General features: G+C 40.8%; 1 protein-coding gene across 14 annotated transcripts in view; it reads left to right on the forward strand.

Moving 5' to 3' along the window:
- Positions 1-10,297: 10,297 nt before the first annotated feature.
- The window catches only part of FMR1 (FMRP translational regulator 1), a 37,909-nt gene continuing 33,083 nt past the window's right edge, over positions 10,298-15,123 (forward strand). For all 14 annotated transcript variants that reach the window (XM_038588473.1, XM_038588475.1, XM_038588474.1 and 11 more), the window contains exon 1: positions 10,298-10,430. In XM_038588473.1, coding sequence (XP_038444401.1) covers positions 10,380-10,430 — 51 coding nt within the window. In that variant the 5' untranslated portion in view covers positions 10,298-10,379. The remainder of the gene's footprint in view (positions 10,431-15,123) is intronic.

Here is a 15,123-nt window from a genome sequence, read left to right on the forward strand (position 1 = left end):
AAACCGCTGTGCCACCGGGGCTGCCCTCATTCCTTAATTTTAACCAAAAATTGCAAAGTATGCGAAAAGGCAAGAAAAAAACACAGTCTGAATAGTCAAAGCAAGCACAGGAATGAGACTTAAATATGATACTGGTTCTAGAATTATTAGATGGGGAATTTAAAATAACCATGAATTATATACAAAGATTCCAATGGAAAAAGGAGACAACATGCAAGAACAAATCAGTTGTCAAAATCAGATACCACACACACTGGTGGTTTCCAGCTTATAATTTTTGCTATTATCTCTAATCATATTTTTCCTGCCCTTATACCTTAAAATGTCCAGCACTATAGTTTTTTTTATTTTTTATTGGTGTTCAATTTGCCAACATAGAGAATAACACCCAGTGCTCATCCCATCAAGTGCCCCCATCAGTGCCTGTCACTCAGTCACCCCCATCCCCCGCCCACCTCCCTTTCTACCACCCCTTGTTCGTTTCCCAGAGTTAGGAGTCTCTCATGTTCTGTCTCCCTTTCTGATATTTCCCACTCATTTTTTCTCCTTTCCCCTTTATTCCCTTCCACTATTCTTTATATTCCCCAAATGAATGAGACCATATAATGTTTGTCCTTCTCTGACTGACTTACTTCACTCAGCATAATACCCTCCAGTTCCATCCACGTGGAAGCAAATGGTAAGTATTTGTCCTTTCTGATGGCTGAGTAATATTCCATTGTATACATAGACCACATCTTCTTTATCCATTCATCTTTTGATGGACACCGAGGCTCCTTCCACAGTTTGGCTATTGTGGACATTGCTGCTATAACCATCGGGGTGCAGGTGTCCTGGCGTTTCATTGCATCTGTATCTTTGGGGTAAATCCCCAGCAGTAGCACTATAGTTTTAGTAGAAATTTGAGGAAAAATATTTTCATGAATGTTAGCAGTAATGGAATAAGCAGAAACAGAAGGAAATAAGAAAAACACAGTGTCATTCTCCAATATCACTACTGAAGATGTATAAACTGAATCTAATATTGATACAATACGAGATAAACTCAATTTGAGTGATAGTGTACAAAATATCTTATAATCCTGAAATGTGTCAAGGGGATTAAAATCAAGGTAAAATCAAGTAACTATTATATATATGTGGCAATCAAATGTCAAAGTATTATTGTAGACTGAATCCATTTGCTATAAATGGCTTTAGAGAGATAATTGGCCAAACTTGAATAGAATAATAGGATTGTAGTATTTTATTGATGTTAATTCTTGATTTTGATGGTGGTATTGTCATTATGCACAGAATGTCCTTGTTTGTAGGAAATATGCACTGAAGTATTGGGAAGTAATGGGCATCAGGTAAACAACTTACTTCCAAATAGTTCAGGAAGAAAAAAAAGTCTCTGTAATGTAATCACAGTTTTTCTGTAAGTTTGATATAGTTTGATAATAGAAATAATAAAAAATGTATATGTATAAAATATGAAAAATAATAAGTCAGTAGTGTAAGCAGAGGAATGAAATCTCTGAGAAAGAATAAAAAATTATGGAAATTAATGAAACCACAGTGTAACAGAAATGAAGAATGCCTTTGATAGGCTCATTGGTAGACTGGTCACAGCTGAGGAAAGAATCAGTGAGCTTGGGGATCCCTGGGTGGCGCAGCGGTTTGGCGCCTGCCTTTGGCCCAGGGCGCGATCCTGGAGACCTGGGATCGAATCCCACATCGGGCTTCCGGTGCATGGAGCCTGCTTCTCCCTCTGCCTATGTCTCTGCCTCTCTCTCTTTCTCTCTCTGTGACTATCATAAATAAATAAAATTAAAAAAAAAAGAATCAGTGAGCTTGAAGATATGCAAATGAAAACTTCCCAAACAGAAATGCAAAAAGAAAAAAAGTTGTGGAAGAAGAAAAAAACAAAAGAGAATACCTAAGAACAGTGGAACAATTGCAAAAGGTGTAACACTAGCATAATGGGAATACCAGAAGAGGAGAGAAAGGAGAAAAAATATTTGAACTAATATAGGCTAAGAATCTTTCAAAATTAATGACAGACAATAAACCACAGCTCCAGAAAGCTCAAAGGACATCAAGCTTAATAAATACCAAAAAATCCACACCTAGGCATATCATGTTCAAACCGAAGAAAAACTAAAGACGAAGAGAAAACTTGGAAGAAGTCAGGGGATGGTGGTGGTGGCATTTACTTATGGAGGCATAAGGAGAATTACCTCAGACTTCTCATCAGAAACTATATAAGCAAAAAGAGTGCAATAAAATACTTGAAGTGTTGAAAGGAGGAAAAAGACATAGAATTCAGTACACAGTGAAATTATCCTTCAAAAGTGAAGAAGAAATAAAAATGTTCTTAGCTAAAGACTGACAGAATTTCAAACTAGTAGATCTACCTTGCAAGAAATGTCAAAACTTCTTCACAGAAAAGGAAAGCAATGCAGGTTAGAAACTCAAATCTAGAGAGACAGAAAGAGAAGGAATAAATGAAGGTAAAAAAAAAACCTCTTGTTTTTCTTAATCTTGATCTAAAATACATAAAACTATCTTTCAAACCAATAATAGCAACAATGTACTGGTGATTATTGAGCATAAATAGTGAAATTAAATGACAGGAGAGAAGAATTGAGAATACTATAATACGGTACCTGCACTACCCATGAAGCGATATAGTGTTGCTTTAAAGTAAACTTAAATTAGTTATAAATATATATATTACAAATTCTAGAGAAACCACTATAAACATTTTAAATAAGTATAACTGATATCTTAAAGAGAGAACATAGAATCATATAAAATGCCCAATTAAAACCAGAGAAGGTAGAAAAAGAAGATAAAAAAGGAAACAAAGAACAAATGCAATGGATAGAAAACAGTTACAAACATGGTATATTAATCAAACTATATCAGTAATCACTCTAAATGTGAATAGTCTACAAAAATGAATTAAAAAAGCAGAGACTGTCACAGAAGATATGACATTTTGTCTACAAGATATCCATTTTAAATATAAACACAAATAGATTAAAAGGGATGGAGAGAAATATACCATGCTAACACTAATCAAAAGAAAGAGTAGGTATATTAATTTCAGATAAAGCTGACTTCAGAGCAAGGAACATTATCAAGGATAAAGAGGAGTATTACATAATGATAAAGAAGTCAATTCTCCAAGAAGACATAAAATTTCTTAAGGTCTATGCAGCTAACAACAGTGTGTCAAAATATCTAAGGCAAAAGCTGATAGACCTATAATGGAGAAATGGACCAATCGATTACTCTGGTTTTTTTTTGATATTTTATTTATTTATTTATTCATGAGAGACACAGAGAGAGAGCGAGAGAGGCAGAGACACAGGCAGAGGGAGAAGCAGGCTCCATACAGGGAGCCTGACGTGGGACCCAATCCTGGGACTCCAGGATCATGCCCCGGGCCGAAGGCAGGTGCTAAACCCACTGTGCCACTCAGGGATCCCTGGATTGCTATATTTGAAGACTTCAATACTATTCTCTCATTAATTGATAGACTGAGCAGCAGAAAATCTGTAAGGATATATAGTTGAACTGAACATCTCCATCAACCAACTCGATCTAACTGGCATTGATAGGCTACTTCATCCAACAGCAGCAGGATACTTTCTTCTCAAGTTCACATGGAACATTCACCATAACAGTCCACTGTCTGGTCCACAAAACATACCTTAACAAATTTGAAAGAACAGAAATCATATAATGTCTGTTCTCAGACAACAAAATTAGATCAGAAATCAATAGCAGAAAGACAACTGGAAAATCCCCAAATATTTGAAGATTAAACAACACATTTCTAAACAATACATGGGCAAAAGAAGTTTCAAAAGAAATTTAAAAATATTTTGGACTAAATGAAAAAAATACAACTTATCAAGACTTATGGGTTGCAGCAAAAGCAGTGGTTAGAGAAAGATTTATATATAAGCAATGAACAACTGGAATTCGAAAACACAATACCATTTATATCAACACCAAAAAACATGAGATACTTAGTCATAAATCTCACAAAATATGTACCTATATGAGGAACACTACAAAACCTTGATGAAAGAAATGCATGAAAATCTAAATGGAGGGATATTCCATGTTCATGGACAGAAGATTCAATATTTGTTAGCATTTCTTCTCAACTTGATCTACAATGCAATTGCAATCAAATCCCAGCAAATTATTTTGTAGATATTGACAGACTGAATCTGGAGTTTATATGGAAAGGCCAAAGACTCAGAATAGCAAACACAATACTGAAGAACAAAGTCAGAGGACTGACACTACCCAACTTTAAGATTTACTTTAAAGCTACAGTAATCAAGGGAGTATGGTATTAATGAAAGAATATACAAATCAATGAATGGAAGAGAGACCAGAATTAGACTCATAGAAATATAGTCAACTGATCTTTTCCAAAGGAACAAAGGCAATTCAATGGAGAAAAAGGAGTCTTTTCAAAAAATGGTGATGGAATGATTGGATATCCATATGCAAGAAAAAAAAAGAATCTAGACAGACTTACACCTTTCACAAAAATTAACTGAAAATGAATCATAGACCTAAATGGAAACTGCAAAAAAAAAAAAAAAGGAAACTGCAAGACTATAAACTTCTAGAACTTAACGGGGTAAATCTAGGTGAACTTAGGTTTGCTGAAGACTTTTTGGATACAACGCCAAAAGCATGATCCATGAGGAAAAAATTACTAAATTAGACTTTTTTAAAATTAAAAAATTCTGCTCTGTGAAAGACACTGTTAAGTGAATGAAAAGAGAAGCCAAAGACTGTGAGAAAATATTTGCAAAACACTATCTGATGAAGAGCTGTTATCCAAATAACAAACTATTAGAACTCATCAATAAAAAACTTAATTAAGAAATGAGCAAAAGATCTGAACAGAGACCTTATCAATGAAGATATACAGATGGCAACTAAACATAAAAAGGTGCTCAACACCATGAGTCATTAGGGAATTGCAAATCAAAAGAACAAGATTCCACTATACGTTTATTAGAGTGTCCAAAATTCAAAACACTGATAATACCAAAAGCTTGTGAATATGTGTAGCAACAGGAACTCTCATTCATTGTTGGTGGGAATACAAAATGATACAGCCACTTTGGAAGACAGCAATTTCTTACAAAGCCAAATATAGTCACCATACAATCCAGTTATTGCACTCCTAGATATTTACCCTAATGAGTTGAACACTTACGTCCACACAAACCTGCAAACGAATGCTTACAGCAGATTTTTTCATAATAGACAAAAAGTAAAAGCAACCAAAATGTCCTCCAATTGGTGGATAAACAAACCATGTACATCAGATGATAGAATATTATTCTTCAATGAAAAGAAACATGCTATCAAGTCATGAAAAGACAGGAAGAATCTAAAATGAAGACAATATGAAAAGGCTCCATACTGTATGGAACCAACCATATGACATTCTGGAAAAGGCAAATCTATGGAGACAGTAAAAAGATCAGTGGTTGCCAAAATCTAGTGGGTTCAGCTGATGTATGTAAGTGGAGTACAAGAGATTTTTAGGGGAGTGGGATTACTCTTTTTTATCTTTAAATTTAATTTAAATTCAATTTGCCAACATAGAGTATAACGCTCGGTGCTCATCTCATCATGTACCCTCCTTAATTAATGCCCATCACCAGTTACCCTATCACCCCACCCCCCTCCCCTTCTGCAACCCTTTGTTTGCTTCCCAGTTAGGAGTCTCTCATTGTTTGTCTCCCTCTCTAATTTTTTTCCACTCAGTTTCCCCTTTCCGCTTATGATCCCCTTCCCTATTTATGCTGAGTGAAAGAAGTCAATCAGAATAATTCTATATACTATAATGGTGGATGCATTATGCATTTGTCAAAATCCATGTACTGCACAACACAGAGTGAACCTCTAGGTAAGCTATGGACTTTAGTTAATAACTATGTATCAATATTGGTTCGTCAATAACAACAAATGTACTAATATTATTAGATGTTCATAACAAAGGAAACCGGTGGGGGGAGTATCAGGGGAACTGATATGGGAACTCTCTCCTATTGCCTCAATTTTCCTGTAAATCTAAAACTGTTCTAAAAGATAAAGAGTATTAATTTTTAAAAGTTTGTTTAATATCTAGTTCAAAGGAGAGGTCAAATTGAGGAGAAATTGTGTGAGGGAGTGTCATGAAAGAAGTGAAGCTTTAGCTGGGTCCTGGAGGATACATAGGGTTTCTAGAATTAGAAAGGACAAAGGGCATTTCAGCTGGGATTGAGGCATGAAAAAGACTCAGAGGGCTCAAATTGCGAAGGAGCAGGAAATAACACAGAATAAATCAATGCAAAGACAACAGGCAGCAACTTAATGGAAGCTAGGGGCCAAGACAAGGCTAGAAGTGCTGAAGCATCAATTCCAATATCAGATAAACATAGGCATGGGCGCGGACTCGATTTGAACTGGGTCTTCAACACATATTCACTCATTCATTCACTCAATAAATATTCATTCAATAAGCACCTGCTATGTTCCAAACACTGTGGTAGGCACTGGGGACAAGTGACTAAAAGAAACAAAGATCTCTGTTCTCAGTGAGCTTACATTCTAGAGAGAAGAGACAGTCAGAACTTGCATGGTGTTTTCAAGAAACAGCAAAGAAGCCAGTATGGCTGGAATGGAGTGAAGGGGGAAGTAGAAGGTGAGATAGCTAACAGAGGCCAGAATAAATAAGCACTTTGGCTTTGACCCCTAGACAATCAGGGAACAACCGGAGGGGTTTTGAGTGGCAGAGTGCCTTGGCTGACACCTGAATAGGGTCACTGTCTCTTCTGTGTTCAGAATACACAAGACAGTAAGAGTGGCTGCAGGGAGACCAGCAAAGTTTTTGCTGTCATCCAGGTAAGAGAAGATGGGGGCTTGGAACATGGTCTTAGCAGTGCAAGTGGTGAAAAACAGATTGTAGACTCTGAAAGGATTTGCTCATGGGTTAGGTGTGTGGTGGAAAGGGTAACAACGACTCCGTTTTAGGCCTGGGGAACTAACTTAAAGAGTTGCCAGTTACTAAGAGAGAGAACATATGGGAGGAGCAGGCTCACAAAGGGGACTGAGCTTGCATCTGGCTTCAGCTAAGCTTGTGTTGAAAGGGGGCTTTGCAAGAGCTAGAGATCAGAACAAGACTAAGAGCAGATACAGGAAGTGAAGCTAGGCAGGTATTCATTCATCAAACATTTCCTAAAATCAACCACCTTGTGCCAAGGATACAAAGAAAAATAAGACATCTTTCCTGCCTGGAAGCAACTCACAGTCCAATGAGGGAAACAGAAATATAAATAAGTGATTGTAGTACATTAAGCATCATAGGAGAGGTATCCAACATTTACTGACTCCCTGCCATATGCCAAGCAGTGTGGTGACGAAGCAGGACGTGTGTACAAAGTTCTATGAGATCACACACAAAAAAATTCGTAAAGACATTCACAAGGGTTGTCACCACAGTGTGACATCAGGGAGTTGGCAGTAGCCTAGAAGCCCATCACTAGGAAAATGTATCATCAGTAAAGTCTATGGAATACTCAGCAGCAGTGAGAAGCCAAAAACTAGGTGTACACACAGCAACGTGGATATAACTCAAGAACACAGTATTGAGTGAAAACAGTGAGAAACACATTTCCAGTCCAATATCATCTCTTTAAATGTAAAGGCATACACAAAACACTGCAAGTCTTAAATTATCAAGGATCTAGATCAACACATCGCAGTTGGTATCTAGAAGAAGGATGAGAGTAGTATTAAGATAATGAAAAATAATAACAACATAAAATAATAAAAATAAGAAGGGTTGGCAGTGACTGATGATGCTAATGTGCTAAGAATCGAGGAGCAAAGTTATTTTTTTTTGGTTGTTTTTGAGGAGCAAAGTTAACTCAACTCTCTGCACCTGAGGAAAAATAACTAGCTAATGGGAATCCATCCGAGGGGCACCTGAGTGGCTCAGTCAGCATCCAACTCCTGATTTTGGTTCAGGTCATGATCTCAGGGTCCTGGGATCGAGCCCCCAGTCAGGCTCTGCACTCAGTGTGCAGTCGGCTTGGGAGTCTCTCTCTCCCTCTCCCTCTGCCCCTGCCCTGGTCTCTCTCTCTCAAATAAATCTTTTATTCATTCATTCATGAGAGACACACGGGGGGGGGGGGGGGGCGGGGAGACAGAGACACAGGCAGGCTCCATGCAGGAAGCCTGATGTACTGGATTCTGGTCTCTAAGATCAGGCCCTGGGCTGAAGGTGGTGCTAAACTGCTGAGCCACCTAGGCTCCCCTAAAATAAATCTTTTAAAAACGGAATCCATCTGATAACCCTAAGGAGAAGGGTAATCCTGGGGATAATCCCTGTGTGTAGAGACATGGAGGCATGAAGTGACTCATAGATTCACGGAACAGCACCAGGTTTAGCAGGGCTTGTAGAAGTTTTGAAGAGCTGATAATGTCTGAAAGCCCTGGATGAACTGAACAACACCCTACACGTGGATGGTATAACCATTCGAGTCAATCTGTCCCCTTTAACTACATTGGGGTTAAAGAGCAGGCTCCGCTCCCATCCAGCCCGTGGTGAGATTCTCTTTCAGTCACCCTGCAGTCTTCACAGCTTGTGACTACCTCAGAAACCCTATTCCAATGGTTCATTTTTGTGTACTGTGGCCTCAAGGAATGTGGCCTTTGATCCACTGCTTTAAAACTGGAGCCCCACCCGTACTGCTCTGGCTAGGCTAGGCGTAGGGTGGGAAGGAAAGTGGAGGCCCAGGCATACCTCTAATTCTGGGGCACCTGCCTGGGGCGGTTCACCCAACCTCCACCAATTCTCTCTGGTCACATTCCAGCTGGAGTCACTTCCCAGTTCTGACCACCCCTGTCCCACCCCAGACTGGGTCCTGGCCACTATCATAGGTGTATCTAATTCTTCACAGCCCTTATCGCAGTTGCAACTCCACATTTACTTTTCTGATAATTTATGTCCATCTATGCCTCTACGTTCCTAGGTGAAATGCTGGCAACTTTTCTCTTTTTATTTCTCGCTAGCACTTAGCACAGTGCCTGGCATATAGCAGAGGCTCAATAAACGCCTCCTGTATCCTACGGAGTACAGGCCTTCCAAAGGAAACCTAGGTCAACGTGGATGCAAGCTCGGTGCAGAAACAGGAATAAGAAAGAGCTGAGGTTTGTTGTACTGTGGGGGGGTAAAGAGGGAGCGCTGCACCGAAAACAGGCGCACTGGCCCCTGCAGAGAGGTCACCTGACTGCTGTACACATGCGCACACTCCACCCTCCTATTCAGGGTGGGCATACAGTAGGGGCCAAACAGTAGGAAAATAAATTGTAAAGAAATTTAACGAGTGTTTTAAGACATTTTTTTTTTTTAAGTCAAGTATGGAACTGAGCCGAGGGAAGTACACGGGTCAGTGCTGGGTCTGAGGGCGGCCTGACATTTCCAGAGGTCCTGACGCAGTCCGCTGCCCTCAGAGGGCACAGGATGTAGCCACAGGACAGCCCAAAAGCTCTTGCGGAGGGAGCGGCGTTACTCTCACCTGCTGCCTCTAAGGGTCACACAAGGCTGGGTCACCGTGGAGGCCACTGTTACTAGTTCAAAGTCGTCTTCAGTGTGATTCTTCACCTGTAGTCTTGTCCCCTCCTCCACCCCCAGCTCAATGAGCCTCTGCCCCACTTAAACGAACCCTCCAACCCAAGGCAGCCCAGACTCGGATACGTGCATACACGTGACGCTACGCGAGCACCGTTCCCACGCCTCTGCTTGACCTTCTACAGGCAAAGGCGCTCTGGCCCTCGCCGGGCGACGCCAAGCGACGCCAAGCGCCGCCGCCTCGGCCAGCGGCGCAACCTGTCACCGCCCTTCCCGCCTTCCCGCCCTCCACCGAGCCCGCGCACGCCGAGCCCGCGCGCCTTACGTTGGGCCCGGCCCCCAGCCGGTGCCTCAGCTGCACGCATGCGCGCGCTCCTGGGCCCGCGGGGAGAAAGAGGGCGGGACCGTGGGGCCAAGCCCGCGGGGGGAGGGGCGGTGTCGGTCACGTGACGCGGTTTCACTGTTTACACGCGGAGCGGTCGGAGCTTTCGGCCTCAGTCAGGCGCTCGGCACCGTTTCGGTTTCACTTCCGGTGAGGGGCCGCCTCGGAGCGGGCGGTGAGCCGACGGCGAGCGCGGGTGGCGGCGGTGACGGCGGCGCCGCTGCCGGGGGGCGTGCGAGAGCGCGGCGGCGGCGGCGGCGGCGGCGGCGGCGGCGGCGGCTGGGCCTCCTGCGCCCGCAGCCCACCTCTCGGGGGCGGGCTCCCGGCGCGAGCAGGGCTTTCGAGAAGATGGAGGAGCTGGTGGTGGAAGTGCGGGGCTCCAATGGCGCTTTCTACAAGGTACTTGGCTCCAGGGCAGGCCCCATCTTCGCCCTCCTTTCCCTCCCTTTTCTTCTCGGCCTCGGCGGGAGGCAGGCCTGGGGCCCTCTTCCCGAGCGCCGCTCCCGGGGGCCAGGGAGCACTCGTTGGGATGTTGTTTGGGAGAGAAGGACTGGACTTCGGGCCTGTAGGAAGCCCCTCGAGCCCCGCTGCCTCTCCTGCGAGAGGCCCCGGTGCCTGTGGGAATGAGAGCGGGCAAGGAGAGGAAGGTGTCCTCTCGGGAGCCGACGGAGAGCCGGGGATGGCCAAGGGCCGGCAGCAGGTACAGGATCCTGGCGGGAAGGGCCGGTATCCGCGCGAACTGCCGGCGACGGCTGATTTCCCTTTCCTAAATATCCTCTCCCAGTGGGATCCGGGCCTGACGTGTGGGTAGTTGCTGAGTAGCGGGGGGCGCTTCCGTCGAGCCGCCTCCTGCCTTGCAAAGAGGTTTTGAGATCTCCTTTGGCTTCTCTTTTCCGGTCCAGCATTGGGACTTCGGAGAGCTCCACTGTTCAGGGCAAGGGGTGTGGAGAAAGAGTAGTAAGAAGCTGTAGTCCGTACCGACTCACAATGGCAACTGATTTTTGGTGGCCTCTCTTTGTGGATTTCAGAAGAGATTGTAGATCCAAAAGTTTCAGGAAGACCCTGACATAACCGAGTAATGCATTAGAGAAGCTCGTAATCTTAAATATTCGCGTTCCCTCTCCCTTGTTATAAATGCGGCCAAATCCAGGAATTCAGATGCTTCAGCATCTAAAAGCATTATAGCAACTCTGCTGCTTAAGGAAAAAAATTTTTAACCCTCCAAAGGCCTTGAATGTATGCCACGAAACTTCAGGCAATTAACTGAGAGTGCATTATTACTAGAGAATTTTAAATCGTGAGTAGAGATAATTGTGTTGTGCTCCAAGTACTTGACTGTCTTCTCTGAATGTGTAATGTTGCAGTCGACGGTATTCAGGTTTTAAATAGACATGCATAGTATTACTGTGGATTTTTCTTTTTTTACGTTACACCACTGCAGATCAACTAATAGCTTAGATTTTCAAAAGGAGGTTTAGAAATATGTTGATGTATCGGTTGTGCATCTGTTGATACATACTTAGTCTAGATCTCATAATTTATAGACTCTTGTTTTCTCTTGAATGTTTCTCTGTAACTTCTGTAGGTAATATCCCACCTTAGTACAGTATTTTGGCAGTAAAAGGTACATATGGGAAGAAGCATGGAAATTAGCTATTGTTGTCCAACACAATTCTTAAATTTATTATGGCATGACTTACACGTTTCAAACCAGACCTGTTTGCAATGGGAAAATTAACAATTGACTTCATGTTTACCAGTTCTGTGGAGATATTTGGAGATCAGCATATTTCATAAGTGGGTAAACTATGTAAACTGTTCATACTTTGAGCCAAAAGATAAAACCTGTAGCTGTAAAAGGAAGAAACCCAGCGTTTATGTTAACATTCTCACCAATATAAAATTGTCTCAGTTGACTCCACAGTCAAAATTTTGGTTGTATTTATTTCAGTGGTCCATAGTGATTCCTGCTAGTTAGTGTGGAATCATCTGGTTCCTAGATTGGTAGTTTTGCTCACTAGATTTGTGGTACTAGCTATAATAAATATAAGTAGGGGTTAATGATTGAGCAGTATTCTAATAGGCCTGTACTATTTGGTAAGATTGGACACCACTGTTAACGTCTTCCAGTGAAGTTTGCCTGCTACAGGAGGGGCTACTAAGTAGCACATCGTGGTGTTGAAGGACATATTGTTCTCTTCCAGCAGCAACGAATGATTTGCTCTGGTGATTTTTCTTGCAAAGTGATTGGAATATAATAAGAATCCTATATCTTTCCTATTAATCCCCCATTTTAATTGTCTTTAACAAATTTGCTTAATTTGAAGATGAATAACAAAAATGGATAGTCCCTTAGTTCCTTGAGGAGAAATGTGAAACTTGGTCAAATATGTGTAGAGAAATTGCTATTACATTTACTTAAAGTTTATTTTTCAGAAAACTTCGAATGGTCTGTATTGGTAGAAAAAGGTTCAAGTTTTTATAGGACTCATTGTTCTGAGTTACAAAAGTAAAGCAAAAAGTTAACCGAGTTGCTTATCCAGTGGGATGGGCAAAAAATATGGGAAATGAAGACCAATAAAAAATGAACTACTGTGGAGAAATGTTAGATTCATGAAAAAATAGGGACCTGTTCATCAAATTGATAGAAAAGCCTTTAAAAAACTGAACAACTCAGATGACTTCAGTATTAGTGAATTCGACTTTGATTTGCCTAACAGAACCACCATATTGCAAGGAATGATTCCCCATCTTCTGAGCACATGGTCCAAGTTTACAGTATAAACTGGATAAAGTATACTTGGGCATATGTGGATTCTTTCTTTGCAAAATAACTAAAGCTCAGGATTCAGAATTAACAGAACCATAAAACCTAAACCCTAAGATTGGACAGCTCATTTTTATTTTTCCTTCTGTTTATTCTTAAACACTTGAAAGTTAGATTTAGTAGTTGTCAGAGCCACTACTTTTGTGCTTAGGTATTACTTTGACTTAGAAAGTTAGTCTGTACACCTTAACCTCTTCTGTTACTTAAGACATGAAGTCCCTTGGATAAACCTCACAAAATCTTTACGAAGTGTTTCCTAAATGCATAATGTTGAAATAAGGTCTTTATTCTAGGGACATCTACCTAAAATAGTATAGTGTTTTGCCTTTTTTTTTATGTTGGGGGTTTCTTTGGAGGGGGGACTTGACTTTTGGTGTACTGAGAATGAAAATGAATTTAACTCCATTTTATGTATAGAATGTATGTCATTCTGGTATGAATATACTAGTATATCCTGATTCTTAGGTTTTGGGTACCAGTATGAAAATTGCTGAAGATGCATAAATCATGTGTTGGAAACATAAGGTTTAACACCTTTTTGTTTTCTGAAAATATAGTGACTGGTATCTGATTTGTTATTGTAATATGGTGTGAGAAAGCTAAATTGTATTATTTTTAGATTTTCATCTAATATATCTTATGTTTTTAAGTTTGATACCAGGATAGCTTTAACATGGTGAGTAATATTATGGAACTAGCAGCTACCTATGACAAAATGTACAATCAGGAGGAAATATTTTTAAGACATTAGTGGCCTAGCATGTCACGTTAGTTACCTAGCCTGCTAGAAATCAGTGTTTTACCACAAATAAACTTGCGTAAGGCATTATTCGTGTTTTCTCTGAAGTCTCTAGATCTAACTTTGCATACAGATGTTATTATGTACTTCAAGGAAGTGAATTATTCAGGTCAACCACATTTTTTTTTCTTCCCCAAGTCTAACTTTTTAATGTTCCGTGTCTTTGTGGAAGCATTGTTTTTCCCCCATTGAACTGTGCATTTTCCAACTTCATGGTCACACATTCTGAAAAACCTCCAAATTATTAATTAAATGCAAAATTTAGTGATACAATAATTGAGTTTCTGATTCCTGTCCACTGTGGGAAGGTGCACCTGAGATGACTGCAGTCATGATCACAATAACTGAGAGCTTTCTAGGTGCCAGGCACTGTTCTAGACATCTCTAAATAATTTACTTAATCCTCTACCACAATCCCGAGGTCCTGTTGTTATTTCCACTTCATAGATGAAGATGGAAATGTACAGAGAGATTAGGTAAGTGGCTTACTACTAAGCAGCAGAGCTAGTAAGGGTCCTCTGATCTGGAATTTGAGATCAGATAGATTGACTTCCTGAAATGATGAAATTTAGCTTGAGAAAATGAACTGCATTTGATTTCCTGCCTATTTTCTTTTTTTTTCCTGCCTATTTTCTTATTTCATTATAATCCTTGATTATATTTTGTTGCTGTAACACCTCCTTAGCATTCTTTACAGTTGGAAGGTGATGCTGCCACTTTTTAGTATTGATGCAAAGATGTCATGACCTACTCAGCTTACCTATCTGCTTCCTCTTTTATTAACTCTCACAACTTGATGTATTATACTGTATTTCATCATATGAATGCCTACTAAGGAAAGAGAAAGTTGACAATCTCTGACCTTGCTATAAAATCTGCTTTTGTTATGTTGGAAGCACATGAGAACTGAAGTATTGAAAAGTTAGAATACACACACACAGGAAAGTTCATACTATTCTCTCTCTCTCTCCCTCCCTGTGTGTTGTCTTGGGGTCAGGATGAATCAGAAAGAATGCATTTTTCTCAGAATTTGTGTTAAGTGTCCAAGCAAAGTCAAGTATTCCTGGACCTGTGCTGTGTGGTTTGAAAGGTTGTTGATGCTGTTAATTGTGCTTTTCCCTCTCCATTGTTCATTCCTTTATGTTGTTAGTGCCTACAAACAAAGGTGACAAAGTGGTAACTAATTTTATATGTGAAGCCTTGGGTTTGAATTATATATCCCTATCCTCTGGTCCTATGCGTTTTCTTTAAGAGGGACATTTTGCATTGCTCTGCATTTTTTTCTAATGAGAGTTGTCATTACACTATAGGTGTTGTCTTTGGTGATAATGTAGTAGTTGTAGTCAGTGGTGGTCAGGGGCTTATATTGAAATTTTGTCTGTACAAGTGCTCTTGTGACCAGTGACTCATTCATGAGTTTACTAAGCTAAGGGGTATGAGATTGACCGTGAGGGTTAAGAGTTCAC

The sequence above is a fragment of the Canis lupus genome, chromosome X (genome assembly GCF_011100685.1).
Source record: "Canis lupus familiaris isolate Mischka breed German Shepherd chromosome X, alternate assembly UU_Cfam_GSD_1.0, whole genome shotgun sequence".
NCBI classification, from domain to species: Eukaryota; Metazoa; Chordata; class Mammalia; order Carnivora; family Canidae; genus Canis; species Canis lupus.